Consider the following 12,999-nt stretch of genomic DNA (forward strand, 5'->3'; position numbering starts at 1 on the left):
CTTATGCTGGTAGCAGAACCACCTGCAAGTGCAGAACCCTAGCCACAGGTGCCAGACACGATCCACAGGCCCGGAACCGGCCCTGTGGCCGACAGATCGTCACCCCGCCAAAAATATCAATGTTTCTGTTGATTTCATCGTGAGAATGCTGGAGCCGGGCCCCGTGGCTGACAGACTGACACACTGCCAATAAGATCCATGTTTCTATTTGTTTTGAGGTGTCTGGAAGGTTTGAGGTGAATAGGTCACTGAGCTCCCAAGGCTGAGATATAGTGCGGGAATAATAGTAACGTATGTTACTGTAGATTTATTGCCTCGAGTTCATACGAAGAACGAAAACAACAATGGGTCCATTCAGAGGTCCTATGGGAGAGAAATGTCTTTTCCTCCAGCTTGACCAGAGGAGGAAATGTTTTGATTTATGACAGGACATAGGCTGAGCAGGAACCTATGGGTTGGAACCAGATGTGGTATGTTATCTCTGTACAGCTTTAAAAGCGAATGCAGAGCGTCACTTGGCAGAGATTCCATCTGGCTCGGGTCTCTCCCAGGACATCCATGGCAAGTCTGGTTTGATGCTGATTTGTGTAATAAAATTATTATTTTATTCAAGTCAGTGTCAGCGGTCACTCCTTCATTCTTCAGCACATCACACCCATCAAGAAACTAAACTACAGTTTCATCGTGCGCATGCTGGAGCATGCTCTCTTTTTGATCATTGAGAATCCTTGAAATCATCCAATAGCTTTAGCCAATTCTTCAATTCATTTTGAGAAATTCTTCTGCGAGTGCCAAAAAAATTTAATGCACAAGCAAGCAGAGTCCTGCAAAATTAGAAATCTGTTACACTATTGTGAAATCTTCACATGGCCCAGCCAGTGTTAATGTTGCGTGAACAATCCGGTTCCTCTCCATTATGTTCCTGGCATCTGTTACTTTGGGAAGAAAGTATTCTTGTGCTGTGCCAGTCCATTATTGAGAAAATAAAGTCACTTAATTTCGTGTTCCATGATATTAGCTCTGTGTAGAATAGATGAGTTGCATTTTGGAATTGCGGGTCATAGAAAAGGTGTTGCAAATAGGCTTATATATATATATATATATATATATACCATTATTGCGTTGTTGCGTGACAAATTGCGTGACTGTTTCTTCTGTTTCTTTCTTATTGAGAAAATAAAGTCACTTCTCTGTGATACATGTTCGATTCAGGCGACTAGAGCTGCATTCACACATGCACTCTGGACAATTTCTGTGTAATGTCTGGATAATCAGGTCTGGACATTTACCCTTTCACACATATAGCAAAAAAACGGAGACGTGACGCAATGGCAATGGAGTTTTACAGCATACTCAAGATGGCTGGTGAAGCTACAGACTTATCGGTAGTTGGGCTTTTATTTGCGTTGATACACATTTGCAACATAAACGAGAGAGTGGAAAGGAATAATTAAGAAAGCAGAAAGCAAAACGTAGCAGCTGCTTTCCGTGCAAGAATGTCCAGATAATTTCAGGTTTATAGTGCATGTTTGAAAGTAGCTTTATAGTAATACAATATAAATAAGTATTAAAAATCAAAAATATTAAAAGAAAAAGTGCCATTTACACAAAATGTAAAAGAAAAAGTAAATAAACCCTGAAATAATTAGTCGGCCCTGTACCCTGATGGCAGGTGGTGAAATCTCCCTTTAATCAGTGCTCTGTAAACACAACTTTGCTTGAAGTGTTGACCCTATCCAACTGACTCACTCACACCGAGAAAATATTTGAATGTAAATGTATTTGAATGTGTATGAACTGAGTTGCAATCCCCACCACAGTGGTAAACAGGAAACCCCCAGGAGAGGCCATGCGCACAAGCTGTGGTGAAAGGTTTGACACAAGTGAAGTAACTTGGTGGAAAGATTAATTTGATTTTCCAATTCTTGGGTTGATTGATTGTGTGTAGGGTTAGGGTTAGGGTTAGGGTTAGGCACTAATTTTGTGTATGTAGCAATGCACGGGGTGGGATTCGTGGACTACCGGTGCACGATGAAAGCGAGTCAGACATGGATAAAATAAATATATAAATAAATGATAACATTTAATTCTGTTCAAATGATTGTGTGGATTTCAAAAATAGTTTAGCGTCATTCAAAAAAACAAAAAAAGGCTGGTGTGTGAATCACAAAAGTAATTCCCTTCTGTGAAAATTATTCAAGTTGTTTAAGAGATTGGTTCACTACGAAGGAATCATTTGCGAGTCGTGCATCACTATCGATGGTGAGCGCTGTGTAAACACAACTTTAATCCATTGTTGACCTGAGTTCCCACCGACTCATCACTCGAAAAACGTTTAATTTACATTTACATTTATTTCAAATTTACACTGGTTCTCACTAAGAAGTACTGTGAAAACAAACAATAGCACTCAGAGATCACGAGAATCAGAGACGCGTGTGTGTGTGGGTGTGGTTGGGTGTGCGCATGCGTGAGTGTGTGTGAAATTTCTGTCCTGGATAAAAGTGCGTTGGCGTGACACCCAATCAGTTGTTTGAATTGGGTCTGACAACTGGGCTCAGGCTGCAGCATTTTTTTTTCCTTTTGAAGGTGTAAGAAAGAAGGGGAATCGAGAAGACATCCAGCATGTTCCCTGCACTTGTGGTTGAACTCCTCACACTGTGTGCAGTGTTTCTGTGCACAGCTGAAAAACTGGAGGGTGAGTAAACATTAGTCTATGTTTAAGGAAGCACAAGCCCTGTGGGTGATGTGACCTGTTGTCAAAACTATGTCACATTTTTGAATGCTAATTCTCTGTACAACATTGGGGGACTGCCCATAATCCCGGAACCCCAATAATCCGAAAAATGTTGGGTTAGAGATTGTGTGGTTTTGGTATAAGGTTAGATATGGTTACGTTTAGATATAAGCTTAGAGATGGTTAAGCTTAGGTATAAGGATAGACACAGTTAAGTTTCGGTAAATTTTGAACCAGTAAAAATATCACAGGTTAATACGACAGACTCATCGCAGTCTTTCTACAATAAGGAGGTTGACCAAGAGAAAGTAGGTAAAATCATCAACAAATTAATTAACTCAAAGGCAAAAGATCTGTTAGGGTTGGATACTGTGCTTATCAAAACACACAGCTATACCCTGATCAAACCTGTAACGCATTTGAAAAACCTCTACATCGGAACTGGTGAATTCCCACAAAGCTGGAAAACAGCAGTCATAACACCAATTTCTAAGGCTGTAGCACCAGACCAAGCAGGCAACTATAGACCAATTTCTATTCTACCTCAAAGGTCTTGGAAAAAATGATTGCAGAACAACTGGTTAATCACTTTGAAAGCAATTAACTTATTTATTCTAAGCAATTCAGATTTAGGCCAGGGTATTCAATGGAAATGGGCAACTGCTATCTCACTGAAAACATCAAGAGCTCACTAGACAAGGTTATGTAGTGGGAGCGCTGTTTTAAGAACTTAAAAAGGCCTTTGACACCGTGAACCATGAAGTACTTCTGAACAAACTTAGCACCTTTAACTTTTCTGAGCAAGCAACTGGCTGGTTTGCATCATACCTCCAATGTAAAGTGCAATGCGTTAAAATCAATGCAGAACATCCAATCCCCCTACGATCCAGAACGGACGTTCCACAAGGCTCCATCTTGGGGCCTTTGCTCTTTAGCTTATCCGTAAAAGATCTACCAACATGTTGTAAAAGAGCTGGTAGTCAGATGTCGCTGATCACACAATCCCCTTGTGAAGCAGCAGAGATATAAACAAATGAAAGGGAGGCTGTATCCCAACAGCCCAAAAACAATCATCTAACCTTGAATCTTAAAAAGACTGTGTCAATGTGTTTTTTCCATGAGAAGGAAAGCAAAATATAAGCTTACAATTCAAATAGATGAAGAGGAAATACAGGAAGTCAGTTATTTTCAATTCTTAGGTGTCATTTTGGACTCTGAACTCAAATTTGATAAACATGTTAAAAAGCTTTGCAAGATCGTAAAGACCAGCATGCCATGATATTTTCACACCTATCCTATTGTGGCTGTGTGGAACCAGGCTTCACAGTCAACTGTCAAACCCATTACATCACTATACAAGCAAGCACTGAAAACAACTGATCTAAAACAAATGACATGACACCAGTGTATAAATCTGAAAATGTACAATTTGCTCAGTTATGACGGCTTTATCAAGTTCTCTTTTATTTAATTGATTTTTAAATGTGTGAACAATCTCACCCCAGCTGTACTTTGTCCATATGTGACAAAAACAAACACCAATAGAATCGCAAAACCACTTGCGGTTAGTCATCTTTTTCAGTAAAAGGGATACATTTTTGGAATGCCCTACCAAATGAAATAAAAACACAAACTGATCTGAAAACGTTTAATGAAAAGGTGAAACACTGGCTGAAACAAAATCAAACCTGTGATCACTGATCACATACACATTTGTATCACAGTGATTGTAATGTGAGGTCATTATTGTACGATCATGTAAAGAATGTCACTATTTATTTTGTGCTTATTTGAACTTAGGTATTTCTGGTTATGATGTGTAATGAGCATTTTTTCAAGAAGAAAAGCCAACCAGGGACAAGGGTTGCGAATTAGCCTCGGCTAGAAATCCTGTATGCAACACATCTGTTTTATGTTTTTGTAACCTTATTGTTTTTTGCAACGTCCCTGACAAATAAACAAATAAACAAACAAACAAACAAACAAATTAATACGTTTCGGTATAAGGTTTGAGGTGGTTAAGTTTCGGTTTAATATTAGAGATGGTTAAGTTTAGGTATAGGCTTAGAGATGGTTAGAGTTAGGGTGTCGTCCATGTCCAATGGGACATTTTCGGACTCTTGGGGTTTCAGTGTAATTGGCCGTCAGAACAGTGGCAAGGCTCTTGTCATTGCTCCAACCCTTAAATAGACTTATTCCATGTCTCTAAAAATATAGTTGGCAGAACAAACTGAATTCTGATTCTGACATCTATATAGCAATATCTTCCTCTAATAGACACATTTTGCGTTGTGTTATTTGGCACTACTTTCCTTCCTTCCTTCCTTTCTAGTCGCCTGATTCTAACATGTATCACAGAAAAGTAGATTTCTCAATAATGGACTGGACACCACAAAAAGACTTACTTCCCAAAGCAACAGATGCCGGTAACATAATTTTGGGGAACCTGATTGTTTACGCAACATTACTACTGGCTGGGCCGTCTGAAGATTTCACAATAGTGTAACAGAATTTTAATGTAAATATATATATTCTAATTATAATACCTCCTCCCATGTTTGCATTTGGTTATATTTGTTGTGTCACAGATGAACAGTCAATTGTTTCATGGTCAATAAGTCGGTTGTTTTCATAATGAAATGTCAAGGTCAATGTTCAGTAAGTTCTCCTTTCCTTGTGTCAAGCATCCTTTCTGATCGTGTATTTAAAGGACCTGTAATCCAGACGCAGCTTGGGCGTCTGAGAGGCCAATATATGAGCACAAAGGAGAGGGAAGCAGTCTTTGCCTTCCTCGGTGTACCTTTTGCCAGGCCACCTGTAGGCCCTCTTCGACTGGCCCGGCCCCAGCCGACGGAGGGATGGGAAGGAGTGAGGGATGCCTCCGAGCAGCCACTCATGTATGCTATCTGAAGAATTCAGGAGTTATGTCATTGTTCAGTTCTTATTTGTCCCCTTGTCATATTTCAAATGTATACTCACTGGCTATCGCTTGATAACTTCATACATGGGGCAAACAGCACATGCTGAATGATGTTTCACACATTTTGAACTTTGATATGCAGCAGATAATGGATATAATTTTTTATATTCATTGAACAAAAAATACAGATAAATTGTACTTGTTTGGTTGTAACTCCAAGGTGGTCCATTGATCTTTTCTTTTATCACCAGGTGTATTCAAGATAGACAGACCATCTTGGATTGGAATGAGGACCACGACATTCCCGGAGAATTGCCCGAAATTTCAGAAGATTGCCTTTACCTCAACATTTATACGCCTGCAAAAGTGACCAAAGATACCAAGTTCCCAGTAAGTGTGTTTGTTTTTTTGCAGATTTGTTCTTCCTGATCTTTTACTGCTATTAATTAAAAAATACATTTGTAATTTTAGCATTTTACTAAAATGTTTGGCCTGCTTAACTGTTTGGTCTGTCAACCTTCTTGATGACATATTAGTTATTGTTTTTTGTGTCATTAGGTCATGGTCTTTATACATGGTGGAGGACTAAAAATAGGCTCAGCATCAATGTTTGATGGTTCTGCACTGGCTGCTTACCAGGATGTAGTTGTGGTTGTGATCCAGTACCGCTTGGGCCTGTTAGGGTTTTTCAGGTAAAAAAATGAATCACAAAGTACAATTACAATGACCATATGGTGACTTATTTTGTAGTTTTGTCACATGGTTGGGTTATATGCATGCCATGCCTACATCTGGCTTCTTCTAAACTACCAGTAGTTTCTTCTCCACAGCACTGGAGATGCGCAAAGTCCAGGAAACCTAGGCCTGCTAGACCAGGTGGAAGCCCTGAAGTGGGTCCAGAAGCACATCCACAACTTTAGAGGAGATCCAGACTTAGTCACTATATTTGGGCATTCTGCTGGAGCAGCGAGCGTATCCTTCCAGGTTGGAATCAATGCACACACCAGCTTCTACCAAACTCAGATACTAATGTAATAACGGATGTTGGAGAGAAAATAAACATGTACAATAAATCAGCTTTGGTCAGTTTACACCGTGTGATGTTCTTCATCTTGACTGTTCTTTCTCTCTCTAGCTTCTTTCCCCTTTGTCCCACGGACTATTTCACCGAGCGATCTCTCAGAGCGGCACTGCAGCAATGGATCAAATCCTAATAAAGCAACCTCTGCTTATGGCTCAGGTGAATACTGGAGTCTATAGAAATATTTATTCTTGTGTCAGTGCACTAAATAAGCTACATGATATAAATACATATTATTTTTTTCAAGTATTTTGATTGATAAAATATTCACTCATAGATGGCAGCCAATGCATCTGGATGTGATATCACAAGCACAGAGAAGATCGCCAGTTGTATGAAGAGCCTGGACATTAATTCTATCGTGGCTCTTTCAGAGGTGAGCTTCCAGTGCGGTTCTCTATGCTCTTTTTACTGACAATATTCATTGGATAATTTATTTCAAGCTCCTTTTTTGCCTTCAAGAACAAGATGCTGTCATTTGCTTTTACAATTGACGGATACTTCTTGACCAGCCCTGTGGACGACATTTTCCAAAGCCAGAAGTTTCTCAAGATCCCTTTCATGGCAGGGATCAACGATGACGAAGGGGGTTTCTTTTTACCAAACGTGAGTATCAGCCTGTTTGACATTAGAGTATCGCAATGGTAAATTCAATCTATTTTCCAATAGCAACCTGGTTGGATGCGTAGTTCTCTTTTCTAATATATATTGTTGAAGTTGGAAAAGTAATAAAGTGGTGTACAGCCAGTCAAAACAACCACCACAGGTTGGTCAGGACCCCAAAGCAAATGCTGTACATTGTCTTTTTTATATGGCAACTTACCAAATATATGTATATATTGAGACAGAACATTGATTTTTAATTAATTTAATTCTATTATGTCGAGTTTAAGATCTTTGGCTGGGATCATATGACATCATGACACATATGACAACATACGTGTGTCCTGTCTCGTGCATTTCTAAAATGTCCAGGAGCAGCAAATAAGTTGAAAAAACTTTCTTGAAGGAAAATGGCATTTTTCCAGATTCTTTTTCTTTTTTATCTGTCAACGTATTTTCAAAACCCAGTTTGATTTATAAATAATAGAAAAGTGTTAAACCGTGGAGGTAAACTTTCCCCTTAGATGACATGAGGAAACATAGTTCACTTTGCGCTGAAGAACGACGATCGACGGTTTAGCGTTGTGTCACACTGTCACGCTCACACATTGTGACGTCACAATGCGTGAGCGTTTCGATAGAGTTCAGCCTTTAAATATGACGCGTTTTATACACACACGAGACAGCGCCGTCACTTCCGTAAACAGGACGAGGCTCCGCTTTCACTTCTCTGGGAAAACTTGGCTTGAAGAGAAGCGGGTGGAGGAAGATCTACATCATGTCGCGGAGCTTGATGTGAGCAGTGCCATAGATCCAAGTCAGTGTAAGCAGCGCGCACTGGACTTCATGTTCCACCATGACAGTCAGTTCTCCCAGAGCGACGCTGAATGTGCTTTTACTCTGGACTTGGAGAACATTTCAAACAGCGAATTTCAACCCGAAGGTGACGATGAAACGGGATATTGACAAGAACCACCGGAAAATAAATTCCACTTTTATAGAACATGTATATTGTTAGTGTTGAGTAAAAGCTTTTTAAAAAAAATAAAAGTAGTTGTGTTGTTGTGTTGTTGACGCTGTTGACATGCAGCAGTATATTTAGCAGCCACGTGGCTTTGGCTCCTCGCTTCGTTGTGGAGCTGAATGAAGACGAGTCTCAAGGTGATTATCTCAGAAACACCGTTTGCCAAACCCTTGTCATCAACAATATACTTGCTCAAGTTGCACAAGTGACACCTTGTTTGGAAGCTCTGATTCTCCCCTTTCAAATGGTGCGAAAAAACAAGTGGGTCACGTGTTTACTGTTATTTATGTTTAGTTGGACATTTCAGTTCATCCTGGAACGTGACATGTTGGGATGAAATGTTATGAAATATGATATCAATATCTGCTGTTCATCTCAAGAATTGAAATTGATATTGAAGTTTTCTTTGAAGTATGGTGTGGAATTAGAAGCTGGTGCCACAGTGTTACAGTAGTTGGAGCAGCTGTCGGTGGAGGGATGCGAGGGATGTTAACCACCAACCTTTGAATTTGGAGTACACCAACCTGGAATACATCAGTATCCAATATTCCACAGAGCTATGGAAGAATCTATTAACATCAAATACAAAACACAAAGACATATCGAGGTCTAGTGATAATAATTCTTCAAGGTTTAATAAACAATAAAACAATGCTCCTCATCTGCATCTTTCTTAGAGTTTCGCTCCTCCCAGCTGGACAGAGGGAATGGAGCGAGCGTTTGTCAAGAACGTCCTTTCCATGATCTTTCTTGATGTAAGACACTGCAACTCACTCCCTGACTTCTGTGTTTTCTGGCATAATGACTTCATTGAATGTGTTTTCTCAAGTCCCCAGGTCAGTTGGAAGCAGAGCTGCTGTTAGAAGAATATATTGGAAGTTCCGAAGATCCTATAGAAGTTAGGGATGCGTACACTGCGATACTTGGAGACCTGCTGTTCGCTGTTCCACTAATTGAGACTGCAAATGCCCACACAGGTAATTCGTCCTGTAAACCTCTATTTTGTCATTTCAAAGTCTTTTCTCCCACGCAGCACTGAGACACACTGTACTCTATATGGATTTTGCTTCTAATAGCTGCAGGAGCTCCTCTATATTTGTATGAATACGCACGCGCTCCAAGGTCAATGCAGAAGAAAAGGCCAAGTTTTGTTGGGTGTGACCATGGAGATGAAGTATATATAGTGTTGGGACGTTGCCTCTGTAGTACAGAGATCAAGAACGCAGGTAAGTACACCGTTTTGTTTTTTTTACCACTTAATGTTAATGGAAAATGCTGTATGAAAAATGTACCTTGTAGCAGCTTCATCAAACAAAATACTGTTTTAGATGCATGTCCAGAAGAAGAGGTGCAGCTAAGCAAAATCATAATGAGCTACTGGGGGAACTTTGCCCGCACAGGGTAAGAAATGCACTTCAACGACTGTTCATACTTTAAAGGAAAAGTGGTAAAGTTTTTATTTGTATTTAAAAAATGAAAATTGTGCATGCAGGTCACCTAATGGGCGTGGCCTGGTGGAGTGGCCACAGTATGGAGCAGAAGGTGACTACTTGTACCTTGGGATTAAACAGGAGCCTCGTCTGCACATGAAAAAGGATGTTTTCACATTCATGACTCAAACTCTGCCAGAGCAAGTCAGTTCGGCTGGGCAGGGGATGCAGCGCGCTGAGCTGTAGGCTGCTTTCTTTTGAAACTATTGAAACGGCCACTTGGCAAGTTACTTCAAAAAGATCATTTATTTCCGCATCAATGCCTAATTCCATAATGCTTTACTAAATTGTTGATAATTGAAAAAAACACCCCAAGCAAAGAACTTTAGGGTTGCTAAAATCAAAACAATCAACACAACATTCACACTTTTTGAAATCAAAGTTATGGCCAGTTTTCTCATATACAGTATAGTGTGATGAGAATATGCAACAAATTTGACATTTGTTCAACACCTCACAACTTAATTTGTGATCCAATGTGCCTTTACCAATACAAGAAATGCACACAGATTGGAAACAATAGAAAAATGCAGGATACAGTTTAAACAGGTATGTATAGAGATGAAATTGTTGTGAAATTGTTAAATTTCAGTTTGCTTATTATTTCTCAAATATTTGTGGGTTTTATATAAACTACAATAGCTTGGTGTATATTTTCTTTCCCTTCATGTGTGTGATTTGTAAAGAATAGAGCAGGAATGTGACAAATTAGCATGATATTCAGAAAATAACGATTTTGCTGTTTGACTGACTGGCTGAATGACTGTTTCTAACATGTTTTTCGTGTGCATGTCATGTTTTGTCATTGCCCTCCCTCCAAGCGTTGTTTTGTATGTTATGTTATGTTGTTGAGCATCTTTTAATTAGTGTATAATCCCATGAAAATGAAATTCATTGTGTTGGCCTTAACTTAAAATGAGACATTTTTATCTTCATAAGGAGTCTGTGATGGGGGGATGGTGTGGTGAGCAGCCACACCCTGACCTGGATCTAGGTGATTGAGATCAGGGTGGCTACATACCTGTTGCTCGTCGGTTGGTCTAACGAGCAGCAGGTAAAACCGCCGTCCTCACACACACTCAGAAGAGGAGCCTGTGTCATGACACATGTCTATCTGCTCCTGGCTAATTCAAACTGGCCTACTCTCTACAATAATCGGGTGCACCCCATCTACTGTGGCTCTGTGGTGGAGGTCCCTGAATACACCACTTGGGTGTCGCGTGGTAGGAGAAACTGCCACAGAGTCACTCCGTGAAGTCACTCAATTTAACGGAGGCCACCATGTTGCAACGCCATGTTTCTTCGATAGTAGCCCAGAATGGACAAACAACACACTGGCTCTAGAGCCAGTGTTTCTCGGGCCTTTTGTGAGTTTCTAGGCCACTGTTTCTTCCACGGAGCCCGCCATGTTGCACCGTTATGGGGAGGGATTTTCAGTTTGTTGTAATCTGCAACCTGAGTGCTAGATGTCACTAAATTTTACACACTGCATCTTTATTTGGTTTAATATTGTTGGTGTGAAATATAATTGGTGGTAGAAATTGGTGTAAGTAAAATGTTGTCTTATGGTATCTTCTTTTAAAGTACAGATAATAAAATAAAAATTGAATCTATTTACAATCATGTTGTTTTTGCATATGATACTAATACTACATTGGACAACCAGAAAAAGTGCAGGTAAAAGCAGAAGCCTAAAGTACAAAGTTGCTATTTTTGTATTTAGCCATCTTTACTGACTATAAGCAGACCAGATGACAAGAGATTCATACCATTCCTTTACCACAGGGTCATATATTTTTATACTCTGTATTATTATTGTCCAACTCAGTGGGCCAGAATTGTACGATTAAACATTATGTGGAGGTTTTCCAGATAGGGTTTAATCTAAATCAGGACCAAACTAGTCTTAAAGAGCAACTATCAGGGTTTTTTTTAAATATTAATTAACCATCTTGGGCTTATGAAGAAGCTGGTTAGATGTTATTGCATTTAACATGCTTTACATGCAGAAAGGGTAAAAAGTCAGGAAAAGGTTTTAACTTTGCGGATAAAAACATTTTTTTTTTTTTTACATCTGGTCCAGTGACGTCAAAGGGGGGAGTGTTCGTCTCTCTGCCAGAGCACAGTAGCATGGTGCGGGTCAGTCGGCAGGTCTTTCAGTTAGTTTCACAAATATGGCTATACGTGACTAATTACAAAAATGAGTCTGTAATTGCAATGATGCTATCATAATGCTGTAATTGTAAGTATAATTAAATTAATAATTTTTGAATTGAAATGCTAGATAATTTCCGCACACCTTAACTCAATAGGTATGTGTGTTGGAGAATTCTCACTCACTGGTCGATGGGGTAAACCCTATGTCGCTGCAGGAAACAGATTATTAAAAAAATCTGCACAATAAAGAGAAAGATACAGATGCACTTTAAAAACAGTGAATGCTGTCGACTCTGCCTTTGCTTCTGCCGAAGAGGGCCTTATTCTGTGAGGGGCTGTGTGTTATTGGTTACGTGTTTTTCACAAGACTATCCCCCAATCATATCACCTGGTGTTCCCCCCATATAATGATTAACAATCAAACTCTGGTCCCAGTTTCAGTGCCATAAACAAACCACAATAGTCTGTTCAGCCTCCTGCTGGGGTTATCCTTATCTCTACATAAGGTTGAGTAGAGAAGGAATGTGTTCTGGTCTTTGATCAGATCATAATGTGATCAGTATGGAAACAATTAAATCATCTCAAAGGACAGTGTCTCTTCATTGTGATCCCTGAGTGAGTGGTTAAAAACCCAAGACAATGTGTTTTAAAAGCTACGTAAGATGAACCTGTTTGGCTCAGCCATGCCGCCTTCCCCTCCCAACAGTGCTGTCAGAATGCTTGGGATGTTACAACCCTTTCACTATAATAATGCGTGTTTTCCTTTCGTGATGGTTACAGAATACATTTTAATATATTGACTTGATTGTGAAATATATTCACATTTAGAAGTTTTTTTTATTAGAAGTTAAATAAAATAAAATATTTGTGATTATTTTATTTTATTTTTATTTATCTTTTTTTTTTTTACCTGTGCTGTCAGCATGCTGGACATACAACAGAGTATTTGTTCCATTACATCTAGGACAGAGTTAGTCTGCAAGTGGA

General features: G+C 39.4%; 1 protein-coding gene across 1 annotated transcript; it reads left to right on the forward strand.

Annotated features, from left to right (window-relative positions):
- Positions 1 to 2,551: 2,551 nt before the first annotated feature.
- LOC307231229 (fatty acyl-CoA hydrolase precursor, medium chain-like) lies at positions 2,552 to 11,475 on the forward strand. Its single transcript, XM_080001844.1, has 13 exons — positions 2,552 to 2,698; positions 5,448 to 5,634; positions 5,909 to 6,047; positions 6,216 to 6,349; positions 6,488 to 6,641; positions 6,793 to 6,897; positions 7,016 to 7,114; positions 7,201 to 7,344; positions 9,043 to 9,120; positions 9,195 to 9,342; positions 9,442 to 9,591; positions 9,694 to 9,766; positions 9,858 to 11,475. Exons 1-13 carry the CDS (start codon positions 2,626 to 2,628, stop codon positions 10,039 to 10,041), a joined length of 1,668 nt encoding a protein of 555 aa, XP_079857970.1. The 5' UTR covers positions 2,552 to 2,625; the 3' UTR covers positions 10,042 to 11,475.
- Positions 11,476 to 12,999: the final 1,524 nt, after the last annotated feature.

The sequence above is a fragment of the Zeus faber genome (genome assembly GCF_960531495.2).
Source record: "Zeus faber genome assembly, chromosome: 6".
Taxonomy (NCBI): domain Eukaryota; kingdom Metazoa; phylum Chordata; class Actinopteri; order Zeiformes; family Zeidae; genus Zeus; species Zeus faber.